Raw genomic sequence first — 14,930 nt, forward strand, 5'->3', positions numbered from 1 at the left:
CAGTCAATTCGGGGAGATATGAAACGCTCATAAATTATTTAAATGCAAAACCGAGAAAACCGCAATTCACAAGCGCTTATTGAACCGTGGAGGTCGTACCGTACGGTTTAATATTATATTGAGAACCGTGGCATCCCTAGTTTTTACCTTTTACTCTTATTTGCCTAAATAATAAAAAAAAAACTCAGTGACGGTGTTATCAAAACTTTCAGAAATACAGAAAACGACGTCACATTTACTGTCTCGTCGCCCTCGTACACTCTGCAGTACAAGAAGGATCCAACGCTGTCTCATGGCAATACCTAACTTCCTGATTCAGTGGCTAATTTGTATGAATTTGTACAATCTCATACATATAATATTGTACGATTTGCTTATCCACAAATGATGGTTGGGTTTAGGGGCGGGGTTTGATGCCACGCTGTGCGAATTAGCCACTAAACTGACAAAACGTACAATAATTAGGTCTCCTAATGAGGTCAGGCTGAATGATCAGTTATGCATCTCTATTTGTATGTGTATGATTGGCTGCTGTGTGTGTGTGTGTGTGTGTATGTTTGTATGTGTGTGTGCAGTATCAGTGTTTTCCGCAGTGTAAGAATGGCTTCAGGGTGGGTATGAGGCTGGAGGGCATCGACCCCGAACACCCGTCCATGTACTGCGTCCTGACCATCGCTGAGGTAAAAACAGTAAAATACACCTCACACAATCACTGCTGTAGCCTCTTAAGAAAGTCCACTTTTCATTTTTATTAGTTTTTTATTTTTTGTTTTGTTTGTTATATTTTTCTTTTATTTTGTATTTCATTTTGTTTTATGTATGTGTATATATATATGGTGTCACAGTTTGCCTGTTTTCCCCGTGTTGGTGTGGGTTTCCTTCCGGGTGTTCCGGTTTCCTCCACAAGTCCAAACATATGTGCTATAGAGTAATTAAATAAACTAAATTGTCTGTAGTGTATGAGTGTGAATGCAAGAGTGTATGGGTGTTTCCCATTAAAGGGTTGCGGCCGGAAGGGCATCCATTGCGTAAAACATATGCTGGATAAGTTGGCAGTTCATTCTGTTGTGGCAACACCAGATTAATAAAGGGACTAAGCCAAAACGAAAATGAATGATTGAATATATATATATATATATGTGTGTGTGTGTGTGTGTCTGTGTATAAGTTTATTACATATTTTAGTTACATTTTTTTATTTATTTAATTTGTTAAAAAAAAATTTACAGAATCACTGTTGTAGCCTTTTAAGAAAGTGCAATTCTATTTTGGTTTTTATTTTTGTGTTATTTTGTATATTTTTTATTTTTGTGATTTATCGATTATTTTTATTTATTGTTATTTATTTGTTGTAGCCTTTTAAGAAAGTACACCTTTGTTTTATTTAATTTTTTTGTATTTTTTTACTTGTTTTTATTTTATTTCATTTTACTGACCATTTCTGTTTTTATTTAATTTTATTTGATTTGGTTTATATTCTAATTTAGTTTAATTTGTTGTTATTTTTATTTTATTTCAATTTTGTTTTTATATATTATTATGGTGTTTTATGCTTATATTTTCAATAAAAAAAAAAATATATATATATATATATATACATATATTTTTTTTGTGTTTACATTTTTTAATTGTATTTAATTTAAAACTTTTATTGATATTTATTATGTATATTTTGTTTTCATTTTTATATTTCATCTTGTGCTTATTTATTTATTTATTTATTTATTAGTTCTATTTATTCATGTTTTGCAAACTGTTTTGCTCTGTTGAACACAAAAGACGATGTTTTAAAGAAATCTGAAAACCGTCATTGACTTCCTTTGACTTCCATCGCAAATGATGTTGAACAGATCCAGGAATTTTTCGCAGTATTTCCTCTAATATTTTTTCTCCTGGCGAAAGTCTGATTTGTTTTATTTCGGCTAGAATAAAAGCAGTTTTTAATTTTTAAACCATTTTAAGGTCAATATTATCAGCCCTTAAGTAATATTTGTTTTTGGTTGTCTACAGAACAATCCACTGTTATACAATGATTTGCCTAATTACCCTAACCTGCCTAGTTAATCAAGTTAAGCCTTTAAATGTCAGTTAAAGCTGAATACTAGTATCCTAAAAAATATAAAGGGCGGCTAATAATTCTCTCTTCGTTTCTCCTGTGTGTGTGTGTGTGTGTGTGTGTGTGTGTGTGTGTGTGTGTGTGTGTGTGTGTGTGTACGCGTGTGTGTGTGTTCAGGTGTCAGGGCATCGAATCAGACTCCACTTTGATCACTTTTCTGACTGCTATGACTTCTGGGTAAACTCCAACTCTCCCGACATTCACCCTGTGGGCTGGTGTGAGAAAACCGGACACAAGTTACACCCACCGAAAGGTGTGCGGGTGAATATGTGATGTGTGTTTATGTGTGTGTATGTAAATATCAATGTGTGTGTTTATGAATGTGTGTGTGTGTGTGTGTGTGTGTTTGTGTGTGAATTTGTGTGTACATGAATGTGTGTGCATGCATGAATTAATTATCTAAATGAATGTGTGTGTGTGTGTGTGTGTGTATGTGTGTCTGTGTGTGTGTGTATGTGTGTGTGTGTGTGTATGAATTTGTGTATATAATAATATGTGGATATGAATATGTGTGTGTGTGTGTGTGTATCAATTTGTGTGTAAGAATGCATGTATATATATTAATTTGTCTGTATATGAATGTGTGTGTATATATATAATTTGTATGTACAATTGTGTGTATATTAATTTGTGTGCATATGAATGTGTGTATATATATCAATTTGTGTGTATATGAATGTGTGTCTATAAATGTATTTGTGCGTATATGAATGTGTGTGTGTATATATTAGTTTGTGTGTGTGAATGTGTGCCTGTGTGTCTATATACTATATTAATTTGTGGGTATATGAATGTGTGTGTATATATTAATTTGTGTGTGTATGAATGTGTGTGTGTACTGTATATTAATTTGTGTGCATATAAATGTGTGTGTATATAATAGATTGTGTGTGTATGAATGTGTGCATGTGTGTGTATATATACTGTATTAATTTGTTTGTATATGAATGTGTGTGTGTGTGTATATATTAATTTGTGTGCATATGAATGTGTGTGTGTGTGTATATATTAATTTGTGTGCATATGAATGTGTTTGTGTATATATTAGATTGTGTGTGTAAATGAATGTGTGTATATGTAGTGTATTAATTTGTGTCCATATGAATGTGTGTGTGTATATATTAATGTGAGTGCATATGAATGTGTGTGTGTGTATATATTTGTGTGCATATGAATATGTGTGTGTATATATTATTTTTGTGCATATGAATGTGTGTGTGTGTATATATTTGTGCGCATATGATTGTTTGTGTATATATTAGATTAAGTGTGTAAATGAATGTGTGTGTGTGTGTGTGTGTGTGTGTATATATAGTGTATTAATTTGTGTGCATATGAATGTGTGTGTATATAGCATAATAATTTGTGTGCATATGAATGTGTGTGTGTGTATATATATTATTTGTGTGCATATGAATGTGTGTGTGTATATATTAGATTGTGTGTATGAATGTGTGTGAATATATAGTGTACTAATTTGTGTGTAAATGAATGTGTGTGTAGGGATGAAGGATGAAGAGTTCAGCTGGTCCTCCTACATCAAGCTCAATAAAATCCAGACGGCACCCAAAGCCCTGTTTCACAACCAGAACATGGTGAGTGCGGAAACCACAGAAGTGTGTGTGTGTGTGTGTGTGTGTGTGTGTGTGTGTGTGTGTGTGTGTGTGTGTGTGTGTGTGTGTGTGTGTGTGTGTGTGTGTGTGTGTGTGTGTGTGTGTGTGTGTGTGTGTGCGTGTGTGCGTGTGTGTGTCTGCAGATGGCGCTGTTTCTCTTCATTTAATTCATTTAACTTCATTTCACTTCAGCAAGACATAAACACACACGTGCCTTAAGCTAAACCCTTTGTGATTTAACAGCTACAGCACAGAGATGCCAGCGCAACTGAATGTTTCCTTTAAAACCCAACATTTATTAAACAGAAATACCATTTAAAATAAGTTATAGAACGACAAATATTTTCTAAAATACAATATTATATACAAAAATAAATTGACTAATGTGCGTGTGTGCATGTGTGTGTATAATAACTTAATTAAATAATTGGTAACAATAATAATAATAAAAAACACATTATTGCATTGAATTTTAAATTGCAAACATCTTTCCAAAGACATCCAGTTTTTATTTATCCTTTTATGAAGTGACCAAAAAGGACCACACTTATTTTTTCTCTGATTACACATGTTCATTTTTCAAGAGTGAGATTATCAGCCATTTCCTTTATCCACTGTGCAAGAACCGATCTTTGGATGTTTTTCCCATTAGTTATACAGTTGTACGCAAAGGTTTACATACACTGGATAAAAAGGCACATAACCATTTAAAAAAGTCAGATGTTTAATGTGACTAGAGTTTTTCTCTTTTAGGTAAGTAAGGATGATCACATTTGTGTCTGTTCTGCTTAATAGCAGAATAATGAGAGAGAGATTGTTTGAGAAATTGTTATAACTCTTGTTGAAAGTCAAGTTTATAGCAATCAGATTATTCTGCCTCTGGAAAAGCTCAGATGATGATGTCAGGGTTTTGGACGTTTCTGATTTGCTAATTGACAACATTTGAGTTCATGTGAGGCACAGCTGTAGAATAGTATTGAAGGAAAAGCTCAAACACACTGCTTCCTTGTGTGACAACATGGAGAATCAACAAGCCAGAATCAACACAAAAGCCGGATTACAATTTGCTGAATTACACTGGGAATAGACTCATGTTTGGAGACATGTCCTGTGCTCTGATGGAGCTAAGATTGAACTGTTTGGGCATAATGAGCAGTGTTACATTTGGAGGACAAAGGGGAAATCAACAAGCCTAGAAACACCATCCCAACTGTGAAGTATGGGGGCGGCAGCATCATGTTGTGGGGCTGTTTTGCTGCAGGAGGGACTGGTCCACTTCACAGCATAGATGGCATCATGAAGAAAGAACATTATGGAGAAATACTGAAGCAACATCTCAAGACATCAGCCAGGACATTAAAACTTGACCACAAATGAGTCTTCCCAACAGACCATGACCCTCAGCATACTGCCAAATTAGTTCATATGTGCTTTAAGAACTACAGAGTGAATGTTTTGGAGTGGCCATCACAAAGCCCTGATCACAATCCTATAGAAAATGTGTGGGCAGAGTTGAAAAAGCTTGTGCGAGCAAGACAACCTACAAATCTGACTCGGTTACACCAATTCTGTCAGGAGGAATGGGCCAAAATTCCAGCAAACTATTGTGAGAAGCTTGTGGAAGGAGACAAAACATTTGACCAAAGTTATACAGTTTAAAAGCAAAGCTAAAAAAAATACCAAGGAAATGTGTGTAAACTTTAGACTGTCTAGAAATTAATAGAAAATTCTCAGAAAGAAAAAATTATCTTATTATTCTGGCATTTAGCAAATGTAAATAATTCAGGTAATCCTTACAGATCTAAAATAGTAAACGTTTAGTATGATTTACCATCAGACATCTTTTAAAATGGTTATGTTCCTTTTTTTAGAGTGTGTGTAAACTGCTGGTTTCAACTGTATGTAGAGTTAAAGTCCACATAAACCTGAAGCTGTGACGCAGTTTCTGGAGAAACTGTATATAAAAATGAGTAAACAGTGGGTGTGGCTTGTTTTTTCTACTGCAAGCTGATTGGCTGTAGTAAAGTAGGCGTTTCATTCAGAAAGACTGGAAAAAGGGTTTGGGGAGAGTTATTACAGCTTACAGACTCCTCCTGTTCACCATTTCTGTGTGTTGTCTAAACTGACCGCTGGAGGGGCGTGGTTATGTATGTTAGCCCCGCCCAACACCTCAGACAGACCTAATCTGAGAATTTAACTAACAACAAACAGGAAGTGCATTAAAGACTCCAAGAGCAATCTGTTGTTTTCTTTCTTATTGACATGCACAGATGAATTGTTCACCACTAAACTAGCAGTGTGAGCTAACAGAATCATTATGGTTGCTTTTAGATTTCATGTACTTTAATATAGTGTGTGTTTGTGTGTGTCCTCCAGACGGTGACTCCATCAGGTTTCAGGGTTGGCATGAAGCTGGAGGCCGTCTGCAGGAAAGATCCTACTTTCATCTGCGTCGCCACGGTTACGGACATGGTGGACAGCCGCTTCCTGGTGCACTTTGACAACTGGGAGGAAAGTTACGACTACTGGTAAATTCCCCATGACGACGCTCTGAAGTGTGTGATAATGACATTTCCTGCACACAATCACACTCAAATGATTTGCTGTCCTGTGATTTATTTTTTTATTTTTTTTATTTTTCAATTATAAGTCAAAAGCTCAGTGTGTTTAATAATACATGTATCAAGAATGCTTAAAGCCTTACTTTATGCTGCATGACATAGATATTGATTGTTGTTTTGCTAGTTGTATTGAGGTACATGTGTGTGTTTCTTCTTTTGTGCAGGTGTGATGCCACCAGTCCTTATATTCACCCAGTTGGCTGGTGTCAGGAGAACGGCAGGACCCTCAGCACCCCTCCAGGTCAGTAAACACATCCACACCAGTCTCAGGCTCTCTAATATTCAGTTAAAGTCAAAAATACTACCCTCATTTGATTTCTTTTTCAAATATTTCCCAAAAGATGTGTAACAGATTCAGGAATTTTTCACAGTATTTCCTATAATACTTTTTCTTCTGGCGATAGTCTTATTAGTTTTATTTTTATCAGTTTTAAATTTATTAAAAAAACATTTTAAGGTCAATATTAATAGTCCCCTTAATCAATATTTGTTTTGTCTTAGACAAACCACTGTTTGCCTAATTAACTTTAATTAACTTTTAACTTTGAGGGCCCTATCATGCACCCGGCGCAATGTGGCACAAGGCACAACGCAATAGTTGTTTGCTAGTTTCAGCTTGGCGCAAGAGTCGTTTTGACATTTTGCACCACGCTGTTTAAATAGCAAATGCATTTGCGCTCATACGTGCGCCCATAGGCGTTCCGGTCTAATAAAGGAGGTGTGTTTAGATGCATTGCTGGCGTGTTGCTATTTTAAGGAACTATAATAGACTGCACAATATACCAGATCAAAGCAGGTCTATAGTCCAGCGCAGAGCGTGTTAGTTGTGCGCCTCTCTTAAACATTGCTTAATACAGACATGATGTACAGCAATACGCAAATATCTTTACATATGAAAAAGAGTTAAAGGATTAAAATATTACAAAACATATTATTTTCTAGCCTACATAAATATAAAAATCACTGCCTTCATGCTTTCTTCATCTCAGGCGGCTTTTTCAGTTTATTCATGACAATTTGCTTTTGTATAATGTTATTATTATTAGCAGTATTATTTATTATATGCATATTTATATTTGTTTTTAATAAAAAAACAAGCTTAGATTTGTCCACCTGTCAGGTTTTAGACCATATGGGGCTCAGCATGTGTATTAGGACATAACTCAGGTTTTTGAACACACTTCGTTGTTATTGTTCATTTATTCATTTGCTGGAAATTAGAACTGAATTTAGAAACAGTTTTGAAACTAATCTTTGCGCTTAACAAACAAAATTAATTATGTAAAGGCTAATGGATGTCTGCGTACAACACCTTTCCCTATTCACTAAAGTGAATGTGAAAGTAAATAATGAGGAGGCTCATCTCTTATTCTCCCCTGCAGATGCTCTGTTTAACTGTTTTCTCGCCATTGAAGCGTTCAGTTTACAAAGTCTGCCATGTAAATACCAAATGCGCTTATGCCGCGACCCAACTGACTCTTTAAAGGGGATGGGAGATGAGACTATGGTTCATTCTCATAAAATACACCTATAACTCATTAAGAAAATAAGCTTAACCCTGTTAGACCATGCGCCATGGCGCAAAGCGGATTTTCCCATACTTTAAATAGCAAAAGTGGATTCGGACACGCCCTTAATGCCTTTGCGCCCTGCGCTTTGGACTTTGTGCATGGACTTTCAAAATAGAGCCCTAGATGTCACTTTAAGCTGTATAGAAGTGTCTTGAAGAATATCCAGTCAAATATTATGTGCTGTCATCATGGCAAAGATCAAATAAATCAGTTATTAGAGATGAGTTATTAAAACTATTATGATTAGAAATGTGTTGACAAAATCTGCTCTCCGTTGAACAGAAATTGGGGAAAAAAATAAACACGGGGGCTAATAATTCTCACTTCAACTGTATGCCGTATTTTTCGTGTGTGTATGTGAGTAAAATACATGTACGGTACCTGATATGACTTATTATTGAATCAAATTTTGTGAATCATAATTAATTCGAACAGACAGAACTGAAGAGTGTGTATTTAAGAGGTTAGCTGCGTCCAACATCGCACACTTCCATACTATATTCATTCATTCATTCATTCATTTTCTTGTCGGCTTATTAGTTTTTCCCTTTATTAATCCGGGGTCGCCACAGCGGAATGGACCACCAACTTATCCAGCAAGTTTTTACACAGCGGATGCCCTTCCAGCCGCAACCCATCTCTGGGAAACATCCACACACACATTCACACACACACTCATACACTACAGACTAACATAGCCTACCCAATTGACCTGTACCGCATGTGTTTGGACTGTGGGGGAAACCCACGCGAAGGCAGGGAGAACATGCAAACTCCTCACAGAAACGCCAACTGAGCTGAGGTTCGAACCAGCAACCCAATGACCTTCTTGCTGTGAGGCGACAGCACTACCTACTGCGCCACTGCCTCGCCCATACCCATACTATATAGTATGCTGAAACAGTATGTGAGCCGAGTAGTATGTCTGGATTCATAGAATTGGAAAAACAGTATCTGAGAAGTTCCTGTATGACCTACTGCTTCCGGCGCATCGGGTGCACTCTATTCCATGATGCACCATGAAAGAATTCATGAATGGGAGTGAAGTGATGCAACTGGTCACGTGATCATGTTAAAATGCTGGATGTAGAACGTCCGAGCTCAATTCATACAACTGACATTCATCCAGTGTAGAATGTACTTTTGTAGCAGCCGAGTAGTGCATTTACATTCAAATGCAGAACCCACTGAGTTGTGGGTGATTTCAGACGCAACCTTCGAAAATCGAGATCAAAAATGGATCAAATCTTGTGAACTGTATTGAATTGTGAACTTTGTGTCAATGTCCAGCTTAACAATGGACCTTAATAACCAGTGAGATATACCATCATAATTATTTGAATTGACAGAAATGAAGAGTGCATATTTAATAAATTCATCTCCACCAGCTCCTGAATGTGTGTGTGATCTGTGCTGTAGGATACCCCGATGCGAACAACTTCTCCTGGGAGAAATACTTGGCCGAGACCAGCTCATTACCAGCTCCTGCTCGAGCCTTCAAAGTGGTGAGTGTGTGTTTGGCCAAACATTTCCAGCCACACAATGCCGCGACACATGATTGAAGAAATATTTTCCATGCCACAAGAAGTGTTTGTCATTCGTCTGCAACGGTGATGCACAAAAGTTTTATTTTAGAAACGATTATTATTTCTGTGAAGTTGCGACACAACAACCGCATAAACTACTGCGAGAGTGACAACCTCAGGTACTGATTATGGGCTTTATTCACTGTTAAATCAAATCCTGTCTGTAGACTGATTTCACGCGGCCGCCATTTTCAAAAGTGAAATCGAGGCTGTGGTGGGAAGAAACCGGGAAGTATCATTGGGAGTTACATAGGAATGTTGTGTAACTGGCTATATAGCTTATCAGCGAAGAGAAAGTGACACAATTTTATCATTTCACCGCCTTCCGGGTGACCCGGAGGTGAATATAATAAGGGATATCAGAGGTCATTTTCAGCTAAGTTAAGGGAAATGGCACTAGTTAGCTAATGTTTTCTTTCCCAAACACACGTTTTAGATGCTATTTATCAAACTCGAGTTAATAAACTGATTCTTTCATTATATTAGACTTATTACGATACTGAATAAAAGAAAAAAACATAAATTTCCCGCGAACATAAAGGCACTGTTGATGGCTTTCTTAAAACAGTGCTGATTTGCCATTGTGGTCAAGTGTTCAACAGAAATGATTGTGATTGGCCGAGAGATCATCAGTTCACCACTGTTTACCGAGCACAGACACAACACAGACAGAGGATTGGAGCGATCTGCTTGTTGATTCGACTAAACTTCAAGGCAAGGCTGCTTCGCGCTTTAGTCTCCGTGTATCTGTGTTTGCACTGGGTGAAGAGCAGTAAGCGGGAAATAGCCGGGTTTAAAACTTCAGTACCTGGGGTCCGTTCTTCGTACGTGGATTATTCAGTTAGCTGGATTTGGATATTGACGATTTGACAAGATCCAGGATCGTTTCGTTCTTCAAAGCTGATCCGAGAGTTGTTGTCATAGCAACAGTTCTGCTAGCTTAAACTTGATCGGGAGCAGGTTCAATTCATATAAACAGGATTAGATCGGCTCAGTTCAAGCAAAGATAATACAGAAAGTATGTTCTGAATTCTGATATTTTCTTACAGTAGTAGTTATATACACTTGGGAAAATGGTACATATTTTTAACTATATATATAAAGTTATAGTTATTAATAAAATAAATAAAGTTAAATATATTAATAAAACTTATGCAATCTGCACCCCGAAATGAAAGTACATAGACTGCCACCTGGTGGTGCAAAGAGAAAACTTATTGATATGAACTTTTTAGATCGCTTTAGTACAAATTGTGTATAATAGAAATGCAATATGTCACTTTTTTTAAAGCAATAATACATTTATGCAGTCATAAACATGCTTTGATAGTTAATATGCCAGTGATTTGATGCGTCACAAAAGTTGCAGACGCCTTTACCAATATCAAAATGCTTTTGTAAACAACACGTTATTCTTTACACCGATTAAAAAAAACAACTACTATAATAAAGAAAATCTTTTCTAAATGTCGAATTAAATACATTGATATGCATTAAAATACATGATGAATACTCTTGACACATGAAAGTGTAAGGCCTGCAGCTCACAACAAATGTGGAAGGTTATCGCGTGTCATATTTAACAAGCCGTTTACTGCTAATTTGATGTAATTTTGCTCACATGGATAATTGAATATTAATCAGATGATGTCATTACGCTGCTGTGCCGTCAGCCAATCGTTGCATTGCTGATCATGATTTCGAGGATCGATAGATCTGTCCTTCACAACACACGCAGCGATCTCAGATCAGTTTATCCAGACATTCTAATCTGATTCGCAAACTTGTTTGAAGAACCAAATTAGCGAGAGATCAGTTATCAAGATTAAAAGATCCAGGATCTGCCAAATAATCTTAGATCATTTAAGCGAGGTACGAAGAACGGACCCCAGGACAACACTATTACAGACAGCACGAGGAGGTGCTGCAGAGGACTGCAGTGTTTTATCGCTCACCGGGTTACATAGACTGAAGCAGGAAACCTCACAGTGTTTTAACTGGTGCCATGAACTGAAGCCCAGGAGGACACTTAAGCACATCACTGAGATTGTGATGTTGTTTGATGCTAAATTGCTTTTAATTGTTTAAAATAAACTTACTGAATAATATTAAAGTGATGGTTACATCATTTCTGCATTTTGAAATCTCGGCAACAGCTGGAGGTTTATAGTACACGGCATGTTACTGCAATGTTTACAGTGCTGGTCCTATACTTCCGGGTTTCTTCCCACCGCAGCCTCGCTTTGGTTCTTTAAAATGGCGGCCGCGTGAAATAAGCGTATAGCTGTGTTTACATCCAAAGATGCAAATTAAATGTATGCATGAAACTTTAATATCGCATGAAAGATTTGCGAATAAAACAGTGATTCCATCCAATGAGAAACACGAGAGAAGAAAATCATCACTTGCTGATAAACTGCAGCAAATATGAGTCTGGGAAATGTAGTTGAGAGTGTTTGCAGAAGCCACTGTGGTGTATTTTCTTCTCTAATAAATGAGTTGCGCCTCAGAAGATGAATACAAAACACAATGAACGCAATGTGGTGCTTTTGGAGGTGTGAGACGCTCTTTGGGAGCACAGACTGATGCTCAAGACAGTTCTGGAGGGAATAATAATAGAGTAATAATAATGCTGAAGCTCTGTGATGATGGACTGACGGCTGAGGCCTTTTAGAAATCAGCAAAACCACATTTCCGTTGGTGACATGGTGAAGGGGAGGCATGAACATGTTTCTTACTTTCTTTCTCTCTGCAGAAACCTCCTCATGGTTTTCAGGTGAACATGAAGCTAGAGGTGGTCGACAAGAGGAACCCTGTTCTGATCCGCGTCGCCACAGTAGCTGATACAGACGATCATAGACTCTGGGTGAGAAACTACATTATGGGCACTTGACTTTTTTGTTGGTCGACTGGTCAGCTCAGTGCCCGCTTACATTTCCTTTTTATTGGTAAGACAACTTTGACCTTACAGGGAACATCTCTAATATGTATAAAGGATGATTTTAATCATGCTGATTCTAGCGGCAGTCAGTGAACAGCAGACGGCGCTCTAGGCTAGTTTTTTAACCTCAGACGGCGCTCTAGGCTAGTTTCTAAAACCAGTTGGCACTTTAGGCTAGTGTTTAACAGCAGATGATGCTGTAGGCTATTGTTTAACAGCAGACGGCACTCTAGGCCATGTTTAACACCAAACAGCGCTCTAGACTAGTTTTAACAGCAGACGATGCTTTAGGCTAGCTTTTAACAGCAGATGCCGCTCTAGGCTAGTGTTTAACAGCAGACAGTGCTCTAGACTAGTTTTAACAGCAGATGGTGCTCTAGGCTAGTGTTTAACAGCAGATGGCGCTCTAGGCAAGTTTTTAACAGCAAATGTGCTCTGGGCTAGAGTTTAACAGCAGATGGCGCTCTAGGCTAGTGTTTAACAGCAGACAGTGCTCTAGACTAGTTTTAACAGCAGATGGTGCTCTAGGCTAGTGTTTAACAGCAGATGGCGCTCTAGGCAAGTTTTTAACAGCAAATGTGCTCTGGGCTAGAGTTTAACAGCAGATGGCGCTCTAGGCTAGAGTTTAACAGCAGATGGCACTCTAGGCTAGTTTTTAACAGCAAATGTGCTCTAAGCTAGTGTTTAACTGCAGACGGCGCTCTAGACTAGTGTTTAACAGCAGATGCCGCTCTAGGCTACTTTTTAACAGCAGACAGCACTCTAGACTAGCGTTTACCAGCAGATGGCGCTCTTGGCTAGTTTTTAACAGCAGACGATGCTCTAGACTAATTTTAACAGCAGACGGCGCTCTAGACTAGTGTTTAACAGCAGATGGCGCTCTAGGCTAGTTTTTAACAGCAGACGATTCTCTAGCCTAATTTTAACAGCATATGGCGCTTTAGACTAGTGTTTAACAGCATATGGCGCTCTAGGCTAGTTTTTAACAGCAGACGATGCTCTAGACTAATTTTAACAGCAGACGGCGCTCTAGACTAGTGTTTAACAGCAGATGGCGCTCTAGACTAATTTTAACAGCAGACGGCGCTCTAGACTAGTGTTTAACAGCAAATGGCGCTCTAGGCTAGTTTTTAACAGCAGACGATGCTCTAGACTAATTTTAACAGCAGACGGCGCTCTAGACTAGTGTTTAACACCAGATGGCGCTCTAGGCTAGTTTTTAACAGCAGACAATGCTCTAGACTAATTTTAACAGCAGATGGTGCTGAATGAACTGCTAACTTATCCAGCACATGTTTTACGCAGCGGATACCCTTCCAGCTGCAGCCCATTTCTGGGAAACATCTTTACACATTCATACACTATGGACAATTTAGCCTACCCAATTCACCTATACCGCATGTCTTTGGACTTTTGGGGTAGCACCCGGAGGAAACCCACGCGAATGCGGGGAGAACATGCAAACTCCACACAGAAACGCCAACTGAGGCTCGAACCAGAGACCTTCCTGCTGTGAGGCGACATCACTAACTATTGCGGCACCGCAACACCTTCACGAAAACAAAAACTGCAATCAAATTTAACTCCTGTGACATATTTGGTGCTCTCCAGAAATGTATATAGGGCTGCATTTTCAGAATGAGATTGAGTTGAAAAACAAGATTATTTTACCTTGTTTTAAGGAAAGATTTAACTTGTTTCAAGGAAAAACTGACTCAATTTTGACCTATTATTAATAAGTTTTTGCTTGTCCGGAAAATGCTTTTTTATTTTAGATAATGTTTTTGATATTAAGCCTAAAAACAAGACAAAAACTCAGTGTAAGAAAAGCTCTGTTTTCAGTGAGTGGTTCACGGCCTCCTCCACCTTCAGTCGTCACCTCTGCTCGCTGACATTCACTGTGCTCTGGATGGATTTGTTGGTTTCCCACTGCTTTCTCCAATCCCCCATCAATATTCCCTGAAGCAGATGTAATTGACTTTTGAGGAGAAAGACCTTTCCTTTTCAAGTCTTTGATGGTACTCTACAAACGCCCTCCACTCTCCCACAGGACACAGAGGAGAGGTTTCGACTTTTGCCGTGTCCGGCTCAGACTCATTTGCCGGGTGTCTGGTTTATTTAATAGGATATTTTCATAGTTTATACTGTGGGATGTGGGATGGTTCACAATATTGTCAGTTCATATAATAGTTCTGTGGTCACTGGTTTTATTTTGATTTGGTTTCAATTCTAGGAAAAAAAACTACTTTAACACTTGTATACTAATATTAAAGTTATTCTCAAGGCAATGTATCCTAATTTCAGCCTTAGTGTTTTAAGGAATAAGCCGCCAACTTATCCAGCACATGTTTTACACAGCGGATGCCCTTCCAGCCACAACCCAACACTGGGAAACACTAAATATGGGTATTCATATTAAAATATATTGTGTTCAATGGGGAAAAAAGTAGTTTTTACACTTTAAAAAGAACATATTTAAGAG

At 37.8% G+C, this 14,930-nt stretch overlaps 2 protein-coding genes across 10 annotated transcripts in view; both read left to right on the forward strand.

The window, feature by feature from the left end:
* Nucleotides 1–5,358, forward strand: part of lama2 (laminin, alpha 2) — a 389,595-nt gene extending 384,237 nt beyond the window's left edge. Inside the window, exon 37 of the transcript XR_012395331.1 lies at nt 4,483–5,358. The gene's annotated coding sequence lies outside the window, so the exon portion shown is untranslated. The remainder of the gene's footprint in view (nt 1–4,482) is intronic.
* The window catches only part of l3mbtl3 (L3MBTL histone methyl-lysine binding protein 3), an 82,577-nt gene that overhangs the window by 28,991 nt on the left and 38,656 nt on the right, over nt 1–14,930 (forward strand). For all 9 annotated transcript variants that reach the window (NM_001245964.1, XM_073932270.1, XM_073932272.1 and 6 more), the window contains 7 exons: nt 576–680; nt 2,234–2,369; nt 3,620–3,711; nt 6,106–6,257; nt 6,515–6,591; nt 9,341–9,426; nt 12,263–12,373. In NM_001245964.1, the coding sequence (NP_001232893.1) occupies nt 576–680; nt 2,234–2,369; nt 3,620–3,711; nt 6,106–6,257; nt 6,515–6,591; nt 9,341–9,426; nt 12,263–12,373 (759 nt within the window). The remainder of the gene's footprint in view (nt 1–575; nt 681–2,233; nt 2,370–3,619; nt 3,712–6,105; nt 6,258–6,514; nt 6,592–9,340; nt 9,427–12,262; nt 12,374–14,930) is intronic.

The sequence above is a fragment of the Danio rerio genome, chromosome 20, assembly GCF_049306965.1.
Source record: "Danio rerio strain Tuebingen ecotype United States chromosome 20, GRCz12tu, whole genome shotgun sequence".
Taxonomy (NCBI): domain Eukaryota; kingdom Metazoa; phylum Chordata; class Actinopteri; order Cypriniformes; family Danionidae; genus Danio; species Danio rerio.